This window comes from Condylura cristata, unplaced genomic scaffold (assembly GCF_000260355.1).
Source record: "Condylura cristata isolate star-nosed mole 26May11 unplaced genomic scaffold, ConCri1.0 scaffold00027, whole genome shotgun sequence".
NCBI classification, from domain to species: domain Eukaryota; kingdom Metazoa; phylum Chordata; class Mammalia; order Eulipotyphla; family Talpidae; genus Condylura; species Condylura cristata.
In genome coordinates, this window is record NW_004567128.1 from 16,759,509 (window position 1) to 16,778,688 (window position 19,180).

Genomic DNA, 19,180 nt, shown 5'->3' on the forward strand with positions numbered 1-19,180 from the left:
AAGAAAGAAAGAAAGAAAGAAAGAAAGAAAGAAAGAAAGAAAGAAAGAAAGAAAGAAAGAAAGAAAGAAAGAAAGAAAGAAAGAAAGAAAAGAACCGTACTGTTCATTGGCAAGGGAAAGTATAACTATACTGGATCACAATTAAACAGAGTATAGAAGCAAAAAGGAAGCGATGTGTACAATGGAAAAATATCTATGAACCTCAGACAAAAAATGCTAAGCAAAAAGAGACAGGTCTAGAAAACAGTTATTATAGGTTACTATTTTGTATAATACTCAAAATAAAATCATTGAGCAAGATATCCCTACTTTTAAGCAAAATAAAAAGGAAAATTTCTAGTGTGCAATTATATGTCTGAAGAAAAGCAGGAAGATGCAATAGTGGATAAAAATATACAAATGAGCATTTTCCTTTAGCTCTGAGATTGTAAACACTAAGCAAACCTACGAACACAGTACTGTAGTCACTATCACATGCTACCCACCTCCCACCAAATAGAAAGTGTAGGAAGCAAGCTGTGTCTTAGGAAAAACTAAATTATATCAGATTTCCCATATGTTCACCTTTGCTCATAGCCCTTTGCAAGTGATGGAAGACATTCCCTCTCCAACTAATGAAAAGTATCAGTCTAACCTGCCTTGCCAGCCCACTGATACTTGCTTGGTATTTTATGTACAGTTTATCACAGAAAGTGAAATTAAGTATTTTGCTTTAAAAGGTGATAGAAATCTTAAATCTGGGTCATTTCCAGCTCCTGCTGGACTACAGGCTGTCTTCCTTCTGGGCAAAGATCCCAGTGGGAAAATATAAATGTCTCCTTAAATACCCGAGGGTACTTTAGAGCTTTGAAGATAAGGAGATGCCACTGGTAACATGTCTTATTAACTCTGGTGCTGATTTAGGTAATGAACTACCTTGCTGATTTAACCACCAGGATAGATGGCCTCTGGTGTCCTCAATGCATCTGAAGGACACAGCTGCAGAGGCTGAACGTATGAGGTTTACAGGTCACCTTTGCAAAATAAAATATAGTCTGGCAGCCTGAATTGGTGCTAAACGCCACTAAGAATAACTATTAAACTTAACAGTCTGGAACTTAAAACTACTTTGAAATCATAGAATTTAAAGTGGCTTTGAAGAGAGTACAAACAAAAAAGGAAACTTCCATTCAAATGGCACAATGGGTTAAAGCTCAGCACTGTGAAGCTTTCCACAGCCACTTCAGCAAGAGTTCTATCCCTGGCCAGGGAGGTAACCCACATGGCTCAGCAGACATTCCCTGTCTTGCCCAGTGCTCCCCTCAGCAGTGCATTTTAGTAGATCTGCCTGTTTTGCTCCTCATTCTGTCTCTGGTGAATCCTTTCACTGCCCTTCGCCTCCACCCCCGTCCCACACCTCTGGCCTGTATCCCAGTTCCTGTACACATAAATAGATCTTTAAAAAAAAAAAAACAAAAGTGGAACATGGAGCTGATATGAAGTCCCCACTCACTCATTGTTTCAGTCACATTGAAGGGATATATAAAATGCAAAGGAAAACACTTTAAATGTGTAACTTATATGAAACAAGTATGAAAAAAAATAGCTGGGCGCAGAAATAGAGCATAAGTAGTAAAGGCTAGAAAACAAAACATAACAAAATACTGCTATGATGATTCTGGGATACAACAACAACAACAAAAAAATCTAGACTAGTCAATACTAACTTGGACCAGGAAAACAGCCAGAGGTTTCAAGCATTCCAAGGAGTTGGAAAAGCACAGAGCTGTCTGCTACCTGGTCTAGAGAAAAGAACTACAAAATTCCCACCAACCAGAATACAGGAAATTAGCAAGAAAGCTGACAAAACTCTGGGTTGTGTTAGAAAATAAGGATTCATCCATAGGAATTTAAATCCTGTTTTTACATCACACAAGAGGGTAGAACATAACATCTTCAGAACCTGGTGGAGATAAACAGAACCCTTTGAGAGCACAGAGCAGAAGAGATTTACAGTAAAAACAATTACTATTACAAGCAAGCTGGGAAACAAACAATTATAAGCCGTATGAGAAAATGTGCTACTACCAAAGGGATCCGATAGCTACAAAACAGGGTAAAATTCACAGAGCCCATGATCTTGACATGATAGAGCAATTTGCAATAATCCTATAATAAATATGTTTAGTATCAGAGACAAAGGGATAAAGAAGTTACCAGAAAGTTGGGAAGGAAAAATAATGTGATAGCAGGTTTGTTAACAACAAGAAATTCCAGAAGACAGTGGAATGATAGTTTTAGAATAACTGCTCAAAGATACTGAGCACTAGGCTAAGTACTTTTAAAAGAACAGGCCGATCAATTTTGGCAACATCCTATAGAATAGGTTTTGTTTTTGTGTTCTTCGTACAGACAGGAGCCTGACTTGTTCAAGGCTCAGTCACACTCTGGGCTCAGTCACACTCTGCGAGTGCTTCTGGGAGGAATTCAAGCCCAGGTAGTCGTGTGCCAGAGTCACATGCTGAACCACTGTCTCACATATGGACACAAGTTAACACACATAATCGATAAAGATCAAGAAAAGCAACTGACTTCCAAAGTCTTGCATTTCCCATTCAGCCTGGTACAGAGCCACTGGTAGTTGGTGGTGAGAGTGTCAAGTTCCTTTTTTAAGGCCTCTTGTGCCGCAGGGGGAGCTTGAGTTATGACACTATTTACAGACTCAGTAAGGAGTTTCACTTTTGCTTCTTTTTGCTGGGCCTCTTCTTTAGCTCTCTGAAAAATAAAGAACAGTCTGTCAATAGTAAGGCAATACACTCCTCCCAAAAGGCATCCCTATGTAGCATATACTTTCTACCTCACAACATCCCTATTGGAATGATATTAATAAAAATAAATCTAATACTGATCCCATATATTTCCATAAATGTAGATTTAGTGAAAACTGATGGAACTTTTTGCAATCAGAATGGAGTAAGTCTTTACTCAGAATAGTTTGAAGAGCAGTCTGTAAATAGGTATATTTTTATGGCTGGATATGCACACATACACATACATACCTATATACCTATATATTTATATATGAAACAAGCAAGAAACAAATATTTTAACATGAAGTTCAAAAATATCTCATAGTTTAGAATTTCAATCACTTATAAATTACTCGATGGATGAATACCAAATCACTGCAAGTATCATTAGTGAAATCAAAAAATAATTAACATAGAAAAGCCTCAACATTATATTCAGAACCATATTTTGATTGGAAAAAAAAGTTCTACTCTATTCAGTAACAGAAAATATTTAAGGAGTGAAAACAACAGCAGCCTTGGATATGAGGGAGCTTGTCTGGCACTCACATCTGGGCCTTGGACTTCTCTACTGAAGATAAAACTGTTTCACTTATTACCATCAGACAAGGTTACTCTGTTACCATTGTAGATCAAGACAACTATACTACTCCATCACCATGTTAGAACAGACATAATATGAACAAAGTCCAAACCACAAAATTCCCCTAACCCTTGTTAAATATGAGTCACTGCAGCTTCTTTATCAACTACGCCTCTGGCTGTGCACTAGCTTTCCCTCCTTCTAGGAAAGATTTATTAAGATTCCCAGTTCGTAGTTGCAGTCATTCACTGAAGACAAGAATCCAAAGACCTTAAAATCTTCCCTCAAATCATCTAGCACAAAACCAAATGTTGTAATTAGCTCACACAACCCATGGTTCCCCCAAACGTTCTGCTACAGGTGGGGTTTGGCTAGATGGCGTTTATACTTCCTGACTTCCACTATGCTCACACCTGCTAGAAACACGCATAATGTATCTTTCATTTGGCTTACTCAAAAGGCTAGTCTTGAAAGAGCTTCCAAGCATATGGAGTGAAAATTTGATAATAAAGGGAATACTCATTGGGGAATGAGGCAAGGAAAGCAAGATTATCAGGGTGTACATATTAGCCAGCATAGTTTAATTTTGCTGGGGAAATCAGAGCACACATGCCTCAGAGCTATAGTACACAGGAATTAGAGCAGACTATATGTCATCTCCCATCACTGAGGGCTTTCGGTGAGTAAGATTTCCTAGTATGTGAAGTCTGACACAGAGGGAGGGAAACTGGGATTCGGGACCACAGCAAGGCTTTAAGTAAAGAAATGCAAGTTCTAGTAGGCACAAGTTAGGTCTACATGCAGTGCAATGTTGAGAATAAAAGGACACAGACAACAACTGAACAGTCAGCTATAAAATGGCTTTACATTTTCAACACAATCACCCAATGTCTCTGGACTTAGTCTCATAATGGCTTAAAATATACAATATTACATTGAATGCAAATTGGCTGAATGACTGTCCTCATTTATATTAATTTATTGAAAATTTGAGTTCTAAACTCTGAATCTTTTTTTTTTCTTTTTGTATCACTGAACTTGTTTTTATGTAAGTCATATTTTGACTGCCATAATTTTAGCTTGAGAAACAATGTTGACAACCATTAATTACTTAGTATGTGCTGCTGTCAGACATGTTGCATGTAAAACCTTGTGAGCTGTGTTTTACTCCAGAGTTCAAATAAATCATCCTGAGAGTTACATCTTTTCATCCTCATGGTTTCTGGTAGGCCTATCCCAAATCCCCAATGAGATGAAGCAGCACATTGTGATGAATCCAAAGAATGAAGTGACATTCAACACAAGCTAAAAATAAGCTATGCAACTAGCAAAATTCACAAAATCAACTGCTTCCTAAATGTTTAGGCCCTTATGATTAAAAAAACAAAAACTGGCTTAATAATTAGGAAATATTCAGAGAAGAAACATATGAGAAAAGAGCTCATGATGAATTTCTCCAATGTAGAAAAAGGAAGAAAAAATGATTGGTAGAGTTTACACATGATCCTCATCATAAATTATTAGATTTTACTTTTTTTATCTCCATAATCAAACCATCATAAACACAGAGATAACTTCCTCTGCCAACATTGAAAAACAGTGTTTCTCAAAGTACGATTCCTTGAAATCTCTTTGGCATCCCCTGTAAACTTGTTACAAATGAAAAGAAGCTCCAATCTCACCCCAAATTCACTGATTCAAAAATACCGTGGTGTAGCCTGGATCAGTGTTACAAATCCTGCAGGCAATTCTGACGCTCACTCAACTAGAAAAAAACACTGCCCTAGTCTGTCACCCACACAACAGAAGCAAATGCACGTATGTGAGTTCCAGGGAGCACTAGGCCAAGAGCTGCTGCATCAATACAAATTAAACATGAAAGGAAGAAAACAGTTAAAACTGAGTTGTAGCTTTTGAAGAAAGGGTGCAACATAAAATCTCAATATACAGTCTTTGTGTCAGGGAGATAAAAGGGCCTTCACACGCTCCCCGAGAGAGCACAGCTGCGACTGCCATCCCGCAGTCCAGCGGGGTGACCGCTTTGTTTCAGGGACCAGCTAAGGTGTGAGAGGCATGGGAAGCCTGGGAAATCTTTTAACTAAAGTCCCCTCCTCCACTCAAAAAGGGAGGGAGAGGGGTTTCTAATAAACCTGGAATGGGTGGGCGAGATGGAGCAAGGCCAAGCTCAATTAAAAAGGACCCCTCTCTGCCCAGAAAGGAAACAATCTTAAAATGCCGCTGCTTTACAGTTCAGGGCAGCTCAGCTTTCTAACACTGCCCGCTGCCTGCCACAGTGCTCTGTCCTAGTGCTGCCTGATGCACCTGGCTGATGTTTTCCTTCTGGTGCTTCGTAAAATTAATTTCTTGAGAAACACCGAAGGATCTCCAGTGCCACAGTCCTCGACAATTACAGACCCACTAAAGAACTTTTAAATCAAATGTTATTTATCAAATACTGCCTAGCGCTCTTTCATATTAACAGAAAGGTGTTATATTTTTCTAGGCAATTTGTTCTGAATAGTCATGTGAAAAATACTCATCTAGATTATTCCTGAACAATCATCTAGAAAAAAATAGACTACAAACGTGTCAAAACAGCACGATGATTTTCGAGTAAAACACGGATGGGGGAGTCAAGAACTAGGAGGTCTCTCTTTTTGCTTTGACTAAGTCAGGGAGGGAAGTCAAAGAAAGCCAATCAGTCTCTTCTAACAAGAACAGAAATCCGCTGCGGATGCCAGAACAGGTGGCAGCCGGACAAGGCAGTGTGGCTGCACATTAGGCAGTGAGAAAAGTCTGACGCTGTTACCTTTACTGGCGGGCAGAGAGCACAAGAAATGGGCTCTTCTTGCCAACTCCCTTAGCCATTGTTGCCAGAGGCTTCCTCGGCTTCTCTTTTCAACATTACCTCACATTGCACCTATTCTACAGGTGGAGCATTTAGATGTGCAAGTCAATGTGGACTCCTTGGTTGACCCACTCATTCCAGGGATGGCTAGCTAAACAATTTCAGTTTGACAGTTTACTCTCGAGTGTTGGGAAAGCAGAATGGCCCTGGTATGACTGGGTGGCTGGCCAGACAGGCAAGCGCTGAGAGAAAGAAGAAAGAGGGCTAGGCAGAGGGACAGAGCCAAAGGAAGTAGCTGGGAGAAACAGCAGCACACAGTCCGACTTGCTGGTCTAACTTGGCATCTGAGGCAGAGGCTCCGTGAGGCTAGGAGAGGTGTTAAGAACTGCCACAAGGGACTGGGGGTGAAAGGGAACAGGGTGTCATGCGATGCAGGATAGGTTAGGACTGAATGGGACGGGGAGTTCGGAGAAGTTTGGAATGGAATTATAGACATAAATGAATCCTATTGGTTCTACCACACATAAAGCTTGTGACTATGACTAAACAATCTGACTAATCCGGGGATTTCATTTTTCTAATAAGCAGAAGATGTGTGGACTAAATGCTTTCTAAGTACCTTCTAGCCCTCACATTCTATAGTGATGTCATTTTCCTAACGGTGTTCTCACCAAATCAGAATGTACTCCCTTGTTTGAAACTCTGATGACTACATCATAAAATGTTCTGAGAATCCCCCTCCTTGTTCTGGCACGCAAAAACAACAAAGCGATCCGCACAGACTTGAAGTCTGCAAAGCAACCATGCAAAAATGTACTGCCTTCAGGGAAGCCAGACTTTTCAAGCCCAGTAATTACTGGGTAAAGAATTCAACAATAGGTACCAATCCTCTCCATGATGCATTCTTTAGAAATCAGCTAGATGATTAAAACTTCCAGCTTCTGCACACATTGTTTTACATATCTTTAGGTTCAAGCACTAGGATATCAGAAGACCCCTAGAAAGAATACCATTTTTGATATCAATGGTTCCCTGTTCCTACAGATACACAATGCACTTGTAATTGTTTAAAAAGTTCTGGGAGTAAAACCCGTCAGCGTGCTTCCCAGGTTTGAATCACCACTATTTTTAACTTTCAACATATTTATTCACTTTTTTTATTTTTAAAGATTTATTTATTTGTGCATACAGAACTGAGGTACAGGCCAGAGGTCAGGAGCAGCGAGAGGCTCAACCAGCGACAGAGTGGGGAGCAGAACAGGCAGATCGACGAAGTACACTGCTGAGGGGAGCAGTGGGCGGGTCAGGAGAGGTCTGCCACGCCATGTGGTCACCTCCGGGGCAGGCGGGAATCAAACTCATGCGGAAGTGGCTTTAGCTTCTTAGTGCTGTGCTTTAAGCCGCTGCGCCACCAGGGAGGGCCATATTTATTCATTTTTAAAACTGTTGTTTATTTGTGTCCATTCCTCCCCTCTTCTCAGGTGTAGTCCTCGCAGTTCCCCCACCACCAAGGTACCCGGGACCAATCACCACAGTGCCTTGTGCTCCTTCCTCCCTTCTTGGATTTTGAATAAATTCCTTGTCTAAGTATCTTGCAGATTTGTTTTCCAACAAACGCTCTCCAAGGCTTCCTAATCCCTCAATATTCTACATAATTCCTGCACTCGCAGACACCTGTCTATCCATGCTCTCAAAAACTCAGTAATTTATCACATCTTACTTTCTTCGGGCAGGTAGGGCTCTTTTAGCAATTAGGCTTATGGTCTTTACAGGAGCTCTTCTCTCTGGTAGCCGTATGTTTCCATACAACATTTTAATGTTGGCTTTTTTCTTATGATATACATTTCAGATTAAATATAATTCTTCACAAATCCCCTACAAGTCAACTCTTTCCAAAATAGCATCCAGTCACCACCCGCCCTCCCCCGCTGCCACCTTAACCCTAATTATTCCTTAACAATTTTAGAAGGGTAAAAAGCTGATGATCATAATAATATTTGTAATACTAATTTTCCAATTTTGGACATCTATTTCATGCCAGATGTTGCATTAAGACTTTCACATTTCACCCTTGTAATAATTCTGAAAAGCATGTATTTTGATACCCTGCTCATAAATGAAGGAATCAAAGTTCAATGGGTTTTTGAAACTCACATGAGGTTACAGAATTGGCAAGGAGTGAAAGCAGGTTTGAAACCCCAGTGGCTGGCTCCAAAATTATTCTGCTCTGTCATGAGGCCTCAAGTCAAAGATGCAGTATTTTATTTTATTTTATTTTGTATTTTTAAGACTGTCTTTTATTTCTGTTATACTAAACACTGCTCCTTACGGAACACATTTTTGCTTATAAATACTACATAATTTCACACTAACAAAGCACAGACTGAAAAAAATACAACTTCGATTGTGAACATCTTATTAGAATAATAAATAATTATACAAGGTTTGTTGTGACTTTTCTACAGGGGTCATATTCATTAAAGTCCTAGAGATTGGTTTTGGCTTAAATTTTTCTAGTATAAGAATGACTCTTGATTTATTGTCCCTCAATAATATTTTGTTTTTGTTTAAGCTTTATTTATTTATGCATATAGAACTGAGGTACAGGCCAGAGGTGCAGGGGTGATAAAAGGGTTCACCAAAGACAGAGTGGGGAACAGAATAGGCAGATTGACAAGTACACTGCTGAGGGGAGCAGGAGCAGCCGGCGGGTCAGGAGAGGTCTGCCGCGCCATGTGGGTCACCTCTGGGGCAGGAGATCGAACTCGCACTGAAGTGGCCACAGGTCACTTCCATTGCTGCACTTTAACAGGTGTGCCACTAGAGAGGATCCAGATTTTGTTTGTTTTGTAACTTTGCTTGAGAGAGAAGTTATATAAAACCCCCAAAAGCTAATGCACTAAGTGAATAGCAAATTTTGTGATATCCTCTTCAACTATTTTCTGGATAGTTTAAATAGCAAAACATGTAAAGAATGGTCAGGATTAGGGCTGAGAGGACAAGGCGACATTACCTCCTTTCCAATCTAATTTAATTTGCTTCAAAGCACTACCTTTATAAATTACAAACTAATGACATTGGCTTCTGCTAAGTGTTATTATTACCCTTTATATAGTAAAGAACATGGTTAGGTTATGTATTACTTCTACGACATCAAGATAATAATTATCATTATAGCTGCAAAAGATTACTTGCTCACTCTGGGCTAGGCAACTTACTTGCATGTAAGTTACAATCCTGAGTTCACACATTCCAGTTAGGACATGAGATGACTTATACATGATGAAATAGAGGGTTATGCTGACTACTGAGTTACCCAAGGCCTTACTGAAACGACACTGCCTAGATGCAATGCCAAACACCAACTCCAAGTTCTTGATACACACACTTTTCCTTGGTCTCAAAACAATGTTACTATTTTTTTTTAGCCAGCTAAATCAAGAGAAATGGCTGTAAACTAAGTGTACAAGGTGGCCTTCAGTTAAAATACTTAGTACTGGGCCCTCCCTGGTGGCGCAGCGGGTTATAGCATTGCACTGAGAAACTAAAGCCACTTCCGCATGAGTTCGATCCCCGCCTGCCCCGGAGGTGACCACATGGCGTGGCAGACCTCTCCTGACCCGCCCGCTGCTCCCCTCAGCAGTGTACTTCGTCAGTCAGCCTGTTCTGCTTCCCACTCTGTCTCTGGTGAATCCTCTCACCCTCCGCATCTCTGGCCTGTACCCCAGTTCTGTATGAATAAATAAATAAATCTTTCAAAAAAAAATTAAAAAAAAAATACTTAGTACTTCCAAATTCTAAGACACACTTTTAAACCACTAAATTAATACAGTCTGCTGACTACATTTTCAACTGTCATTTTCTGGAATAATATTTTCATATATGTTCCATTTGAATTGGCAACAAGTACAAATTTAATGTGATTAGTTGATTCCAATCTTTTAAAACAATGTAATTTCAAGGAATTCATGTTCTAATTGTGATTGCCAATACTGATGTATCCAGCACATGCCTTAAAATAAAAAGTTTAAAAAGTCAATATAGGGCCCTCCCTGGTGGCACATGGGTTAAAGCACCACATTATGAAGCTCTCCAAAGCCACTGTAGCACCAGTTCCATCCCTGCCAGGGAGCTGACCCACATGGTGCAGCAGACCTCTCCTGACCCGCCTGCTGCTCCCCTCAGCAGTACTTTGTCCGTCTGTCTGTTCTGCTGCCCACTCTGTGTCTGGTGAAACCTCTCACCTACCACACCTCTGGCCTGTACCCCAGTTCTGTAAGCATAAATAAATAAATTTTTTTTAAAAAGTCTAGATACTATATCTCAAGCTTAAAGCTAAATTAAAAATCAACTTCTATCAAACTTAGGAAAGAGTAATCTGTGCAGAAGCACAATTTCAAGTGATACCATTATTTTTCTCTTTTTTTCTTTCATTGCATTCACATAACTTGCTTCATTGATTTGTTTAATTTGGTTTATTTTACCTTCATCTCTTCAACTGCTTTCTGTAATTCATCTGGTGTTTTGTACTCAAAATCTCTTTCTAGGTATTCTTCTTCAGCTTGTGTCATCCATTCATGCATCTCTGATAGATCTTTCTGAAGGCTGACAGTTTGATCCAAACCTCCCTTTAAGGCTTCTTTTCTGGCATAGACCTTTCAGAAAACAAAGCAAAGAAGTGAATTTTGAAAGTCACAAAACATTATTAAATTATGATCGAGTAGTCTGCAATTAATAGAAAACACAGATAGAAAAAAACAAGAGGTTACAGGCTTATCCAAATGAGAAATAAAACTCATGGCATGGTGATTCGATATGTTTAATTTCACAAAATGTAAAAATAAAATATAACCACTTACTTGAAACTCTTCATAAAATGATAGATTTCCTACAATGATAATTTAGCTAGTGTGTGTGGCATTTAATTTCTATGAATGGAGACTAGAAGAAAAGCAATTGGTTTGCAAATGTGTTCCAGTTAGAAAAGTAAACACATTGGTGCAGAAAAAAATGGTAATTCTTTGTGCTCCTGGGTACTAATTTATAATTTCAAATATTCTTATAACTTAACTATCATATACCTACCGAACTTTCAGAAAGAAGAAGAAAAATAACTGGATAAAGGACATAGTCATGAAACTCACGGAAAAAAAAAAATGTGGGTCTACATTCCTAAGGAGATGTTCTGTATCTATAATTAAATTATTACAAATTTAAAAACAAATTAGCACATTTTCATATGCAAGATTGGCAACAAAGTAATTAGTGAAAATGTTACATTTGGGCAGGGATGTGGGAAAATAAGTGTTTTCCTGTCTGTTGAAGCACATACCTAACAAAATACACACTTCTGGGCAGTAAATTAGCAAAATTAAAATTTATAGTGTTCATAAATCTGAGCTTACTCTTCTAATAAAAAAATACTAAAAACAGTGTGCAGAGCTGCATAGACACTGCTCAACTCAGTTTTCCAAAAGCATATTGGACATAAACCCAATAGAGTTTTATAAGGCTTAGTTAAATAAATGGTAATACATACATGAACTGGGGTATCCTGTATCACCAGTAGTTTTGTATTGAAAAGCTATTCTATAGAATTTTAAGTTTTAAAAAGGAAGTTGCAAGACAGTACATATGGTAATAGGAGTCTTCTGCTTTTTAAAAAGTGTGTGTATATACATATGTGTATGTACATATACACTTTTTTTTACAACATTGTTCAGTTTTATACAAAGTTTGCTTTGTCTTCTCAGTTGTACACCCCATAGAATTCTTACCAACTCACCTATGAACCAAGATTTATGCACTTCTAAAATACTTTTTACAACTGAACTTATTTTTTTAATAATCAGAAAAAATAGCAAAACTTAAAACTATCTAAAAGAAAATAATGCATGTTAAAGATTTGGCATAATTTACCCTTTTGTATTACAATAAGGGGAAAATCAGGAAAAATCAGTATTAGAATGGCTCTCATTTACTCTATGAAATAACTCTCATCAAATGCATCTCTTTTCTCTGGGATTAAACTGAGTTATATCTTTTAAATAACTGAATTGTAACTGTAGTGTCAACATATAATACATAGCTGCAATATAATTAAGTGTTCATGGTAATTTATGAAACACTAAATAGGTGCAGAGTCAACATCATGTAATATCCTAATGTTTTACAACCATCCTAAGCCTGACCTAGTTAAATTAAAACTGTTTTAATTCCTTTACTCTCTTAAGTGAATGCAGTAATTTATCTATTGAGATGTAAATACATATTTCACTCTGTCAAAACTAGCACAATATGTCTAACAATTACTCTAGTCAAGGTAGAAATGGCATTTCTCATAGTTAATGACCCTATGAAAGCCAAAGTAGAAAGTTAATTTTTAAGCTTTTGAGGCAACTGGAAAAGCTACAAAAAAATGACAGAACTTAGCCAAAGACTTGTAGTAGAAAACAAACTACAGTATGCTCTAAAACTAAGCCAAGCAAAGAAGCCAGCAGTGAGTATTTCTGAAAGCAAAGCAAAGCAAAGCAGGAAATCCTTTTGATATGAGAACAAGTGTGTTCCAGCTCTGGAGTCAGGAGCGGGAGTGTGTAAGTCAAGGTGTTGTCAGACGTGTATGATGCAGGAAGAGAGGACGAGACATTGGAGTTAAAGACAAAACTAATTCTACCAGTTGTTTATTTATATGCGCTTACCAAACTTTGGGGTTACATATGGACTCCTCCATATGTGGTCAGGCTGCCCTCACCCTTTACCAACCACTCGTGTCAGTGTCCGATCTCCCTCCCTGCCCAACCCCTTCTCTCTCCATGTACCCTATGGTAACCAGAAAATACTTCACTAAGTCTAAGATTTGCTTTTGCTCTGTTGTCATTGTATGTTTTCTGGTTATTTGAAATATACAGATAAGTGCAACAGTCCAACATAGGTCTCTTATTTTCTATTTTTCTTCATTTAATCATCAGAAGGTTCATTCAGTTTGTCCCAAAAGGCACCATTTCTTTTTTTTTTTTTTAATAGCTGACTAGTATCCTTTCCAATATATACTGCAATTTCTTTACGCTTTTATATGTCAATGAGCAATTAACTCTAGTTCCATGACTTGGGAATTTTGGACAGTGCTCTATAAACAAGGGAGTACATTAAGACTTCTGCATTATTTTCCATATTCTTTGGCTGCACCAAATTGCATACCCACTAGTGGATGGGTGTTCCTTTTCCTCCACATCCTTGCCAGCATTTGTTGCTTCCATTTTTTTAGGGGCTCCACCATCTTAGGTTGACATAATTATCATGTTGTGAATGTTTTGCTATTAATAGCCATTTTATTCAAAATAAAATAGTAGAATAAACTCCGGCATCATTCAACTAGACTGTACAGTACAATGCAGCAATTTCCTTGATTATACATGGTGTTAAACAAGTTTTCAGCTGCCTATATACCATCTAAATGTCTTCTTCAGAAAAGTTTAAACTTAAGGCTTTTGCCCACTTGTTGACTGGAGCATGTTTTTTGCTTGTTTCTGCTGGGTTGTAGAAGTCTCTATAACTTAGAAATTAGTCCCTTATCAAATGTATGAGGTGCAATGTACAGATTTCTCCTAGTCTGTACATTGTCTTGTTGGTTTTGTGACAGTTTCTTTTGGGATACAAAAGCTTCTTAGTTTGATTTAGTCCCTCTTGTTTATTTTCACTTTTATCTTCCCTGCCACTGCAGTTGTGTCCCACAAACAGATGTTCATGGCAGATGTCCTCTAGTATAACCCCAATGTTTTCTTTTAAGGATTTTATGGTTTTGATATGATTCTCATATCAAGGCTTTAAATCAGTTGTGAAGCCACTGTTGTATATAATTTGCATATAGCATTATTATTATTATTATATTTTTACATGTGGCTATGTTTGTTTCTGGTAGATTCTTTGGTAGTATATATGTATTTTATATTATCCACAACATTATGTTTTCACTGCCTTTCCAATTTGGTTTCCTGTTATATATTTTTCTTCCTAATTGCTCTAGCTAAGACTTTGGATAACAACATCCAAAAGATGTACTGCATGACAGAAAGGCAGTGATCTACAAATTGCCAGAGTAATGTTCATCTGACAACTAGATCCATTTTCTTGATAATTAAAATACATAATCATACATTATTTATTTAGAAATGTACCTGTTTTATAATGTATAGATATAGGTTAGGGTCTATTTTCATCTCCATTCATTTTATTTAGTAAGCATGTACATAGTAGTTTGGCTACACTAGGCACTGTTCCATACATTTTGCAAGAATCAACTCCATTAATTATTACAGAATTCTCCTAAGCCAGACATTAGTGTTACATTGTAAATATTGAGAAACCAAGGCACAGAGAAAAGAAGCAACTTTTCCAGGATCACACAGGTGGTTTACCACAGGAGAAAATTCTAAACACAGGCAATCTGGGTTCAGTTACATGTTGTGTTTGCCTGTCCTTCCACAAGAAATTCTTCTCTATCCCTAAGAACTTTTAACCTCTTGGCCAAGCATTTTAGGGTAGGGTGTCTGGGGAAATCTTCTCATTACACAGTATTAGTTACCCTATATAAATGGTGCCTCAAAATTTACATATATATGTATGTGAATAAATATATGCAACCTGTTCAAATATTCCACTGGAATTCCACATGTATGTCTCATTGTCTATGTCTCCAAAATAAACACAGCCAAAATGGAAGTGTTGATCACTCTACTAAGCTAGTCAATGTTGTTCTGGGCTTAACCCAGTGCCATTTCATTAAAAGATTGTAGCCAACATTTCTGTACAGAACAGAATACTCAAAATGAATGGTGATGTCTCTTTACCCCTCCTTCTAGACTTTTCTTCAGGAAATACTGTCATTTCTAACATTCTCTTCTTTCTAAAAACCAAGAAAGGAATTGTGTCAGGTTAGCACAGGAGTAACTCATGGGTGGAAGCCCTGATCAAAAATTTAACAAGGGGATGCTTGCCCAACTGGCTGACAGAAACAAGACACTAAGAAATGTCATATACACATAATATTGACCACACTGAGTGAGGTAAGCTTGCTGGAGATTGGCTGTGGAGGACAGAAATGTCAGCAAAATTCTTATCATACAATCAAGTCGGTCCGATGTGTCCTCCTCATGTTAATGACTGTATAATGGGAAAACACACATAAAAGTAGAGGAGACAATAATGAAACAGGACAAAAGTATTCAAAACAACCAGATCCATCTCTAGTGTAGAACTTGGAAATATGTGGGGATACATTTTCACAGTGTGCCTAAAGTGATATCATGAGAGGACTATGTAGTTCCAATTTCTTCATAGGTGTCAATGTCTTCTATTTGTACGCCCGTAGTCTATTCTTCATTGTGTCTGTGTGTACATGTGTGTGAATGTGTGTAGGCAACTTTTAAACATTCACTTTAGATGATGCCACTTCTAGTTCTAAAAGCCTAACAGCTTCCTTCCCAATGTTGACCTATAAACTAAATCTTCTCATTGTGATTTATAAGATGGTTCATGACTCTTATATCCTGTTGTTACTGGGCTCACAGGGTTCTAATGACAGTGGCTTCTCCCATGTTCCTCAAATACACTCACCATTCTCCTGCCTCAGGAGTTTCTCCCATTCCATTCTTTACCTGGAGTTTCCTTCATTCCCCTAGCAGAGTGTGTCTCACTGTGGGGCACCAGTTTTAATTCCACTTCAGAAAAGGTTCCACTGGCTACCCAATAAATAGAAGCTCCTGCTAGACTCATGGAGATCATTCTGGTAGCTTACTTCAGAGCAGTCATCACAAAGTTAGGGACTTGTGTGATACTATGTTAACTCACTTATATTCCATCTTGTCTACTGAACTAGAGCCTCAATGAAGACACATTGCTTACTCCCTACTTATACCTGATACAGAAGTTTTAAACATATGTATTTTCAAAGATAAACACAATGCAATAGAAAAGATAAACTAAAATACAATAAAAGGTCTCTCTAATCAGGCATTTGCTTGCAATATGATTAATTTATTTAATAAAGGTATAAAATATGTAACATTGAAAAAACTCCTCCTTCCCTCCCTCCCTTCTTTCTTTTGAATATGGCTTATTCACTTGTGCATTATTTTAACAATGGTCATTATTTTAGGTAATAACTTAGAATCTTGTTATTTTTACTAGATACATAGCTTTCAGAATTTAAAATCATCTCAACCATTTTATACCTATATAGTCAAGTCACTGGATTTCAATGTCCCTGATTATTTCTGTTTTTCCAACCACCAGCAACTGAAATCAAGAAAAGGAGCTCTCTTTCACCCAAGAAAGAATGTCATACTCTCCTGCATGTGGCCATTTCTATAATGAACAGATTTACATGTCATTAACATTCTTTCTGGAATCTTGGATTGGTTTCTGGTTTTTACTACATCCCCTTCCTTTGTCTTCATGAAGTATGGTTCCTTCTTTTCAAAATGTAGGTTCGTCTGGAAATTAAGTTGGAGCACTGGCAGGATGGTATTCCAAAGAGAATCAGAGAAATGCAAAAGATTCAAGGACAGGGAGAGCGCATGGCTGGGTCCTATGGCGATCTTGTGATGCCCCAGGTTAACACATTTACTTCTCTGTGCAACAAAGGCATGGCATGGTTTTTAGCATACAGTTCTGCAGCAAGAATACTTCATCCATGGAGATGCTTTAATAATTATACTTTTCAATCATGCAAAATCCTTTCTGTTTTGGTAAAATTATTAGAGTTATACTTTGTTTTATGGCCGTTTTCTCCCTTGTTCTAAATAAGTCAGTGTTATTCTTACTATTTGTCCTTTAAAAATACTCAACAAACAAATACCTTTAATATTGGGCTTCCAGAAAAACATCAATGGTATAATCTATTATTTAAGAAATAATTTTTCCTGAGCTTCCCTTTGGGAGCTGGCTTACTCCAGGAGGATGTGAGCGAGCTGGCCCCAGGCAATCATATCTGAAAGCTAACAGAACTGTTGAACATTTTTCAGTGATGGTATGAGCTGGGTGACTTGCCTTGACTTTTGCTTTTCTAAATACTTTTCTTTTTTAAAGTAAGTTTTGCCTTTTGGCATGATTTATTTTCAACCTGAAAGGTTACTTAGAAATAATGAAAGACTGAACAGCATTAATACACAGAAAATTAAACCTCTCATTAGCTTCACAAAAGGTACTACTGGTGTACTGAAAAGTAATTGCTGCTCTAGGTCAAAATTTTATCTTTTGAACAAGAAGCATTTGATTTATACTATTCATGAATATAATATTTGCTTTTGCCATAATGTAATCTTGAAATTGAAAATAAATACCTATAAAATATATTACTGTACAAAAAGGAACTCAGATATGAAGGAGTATATCCTGCTTTTTCCCACTGAGCTATTTTTAACTCTTTCCTCATCTTAATTCATTTATTCAAATAAATGTACTGCAGAAGCCAAACTTGTCAAACCTAACAATAAGTGGTGGATATTATTTATCATATGTGTGCACGTATATGTATTATTCACTTTTATTTCTATACCAAATTTTCAAGCATAAATTATCTTTTGTTCATCCAATTATTACTGTAACATGCATTGGAGAAAATTTTCAATAAAAATAATGCTTAAGAATAGAATTTTAGTGCTCATTATGCCAGTTCTGTTCAAGAATGTCATTTTCTGACCCCAGTAAAGTAAATATATGCTCTTTAAAATATCTACTATGAAATTATTTCATCTGTTACAAAGAAGTTTGTTTTAAGGAACCAGGCTTTAAAGCATCAACACAGTTAGGAAGTAAACTTTATGAAGGAAAAGGGTGAGGAAATAAAGACATCTTTACGAGATAGAGCAAGCCGCAGTGGCAGCCACAGCACCTACCTGCCGGCACATGTGCTCCCACTGAGTGTTGAGCTCTTTCAGTTCTGTCTCAAGCCTCGCTGCAAACTCCGCTTCCGCTTCCTCCTTTATCTTCTGCCCACCTTCATTGACACTGGTGAGACTGGGCTGAATGGTCTGGATGTCACTAACTAAAAGCTGAGGAAACAGTTCAACTTAAGTCAGCCGAAAGCATCACCACAACGTAAGAGAAATGCCACATAGGGTTAACCTGGTGGTGCTGGAAGGAAAGTCTCAGCACTATGAAGCTATCACCAGCCACTGCAGCCTGAGCTCAATCCCTGGCCAGGTAGGTGACCCAGATGGCACAGCAGACATCTCCTGTGCCGCCAGTTGCTACCCTCAGCAGTGTACTTCAGTAGACCCAACTCTTCTGCTCCCCACACTGTCTCTGCTGAATCCTCCACCCCCATAACTCTGGCCTGTACCCCAGTTCTATGCATATAAATAATGAATAAATCTTTTAAAAAAACTAAGTTAAAAAATGCTACACATTGATAGGAACTATGTAATTAGGAAGCTTGATATTACAGATGAATTTTGTCGTTTAAATTTTGAAATAAATATATACATATAATTCAGCCTTGTAAAAATGATCATGTTCAGGGGTTTGGATGTCAGCAATGAAGTCAGGAAATAGTTTTACTCTTAGATTTGATACAAAATGAAACATGCATTATGTGTTGTTTGGAAAATGTCTGAAAATGATGGACTTCATATATTGCTATTTCTGAAAAGACTGGTTTTTAAATGCAGGGCATTACAGAAATTTGTACAGCATGATGGGTGTGAAGGCTATTTGTAAGGTAGATTTACTTTTCTTTAGCTATATGTGCAAAGAAGATTCTTTATATTAGATTATTTTGCTTCCATTGCATGACGATATATAATGAATATAATTTCAAAGGCCATGTTGTAGAATACTATAGTACTGTGCACGTTATATGGGAATACTGACATAACATAGCTGATGATCTATAAGATGTAAACATAGCTGAAATAATTCTTTAAATTATATTAAAACAATATTATAAAGTGAGGGTTGAGT

The 19,180-nt window shown here is 37.6% G+C and overlaps 1 protein-coding gene across 1 annotated transcript in view; it reads right to left on the reverse strand.

Moving 5' to 3' along the window:
* The window catches only part of DMD (dystrophin), a 1,782,468-nt gene that overhangs the window by 1,168,354 nt on the left and 594,934 nt on the right, over positions 1–19,180 (reverse strand). Inside the window, exons 25-27 of the mRNA XM_012730297.1 lie at positions 18,115–18,270; positions 10,705–10,875; positions 2,572–2,754 (exon numbers count right to left, since the gene is read on the reverse strand). Of these exons, the coding sequence (XP_012585751.1) occupies positions 2,572–2,754; positions 10,705–10,875; positions 18,115–18,270 (510 nt within the window). The remainder of the gene's footprint in view (positions 1–2,571; positions 2,755–10,704; positions 10,876–18,114; positions 18,271–19,180) is intronic.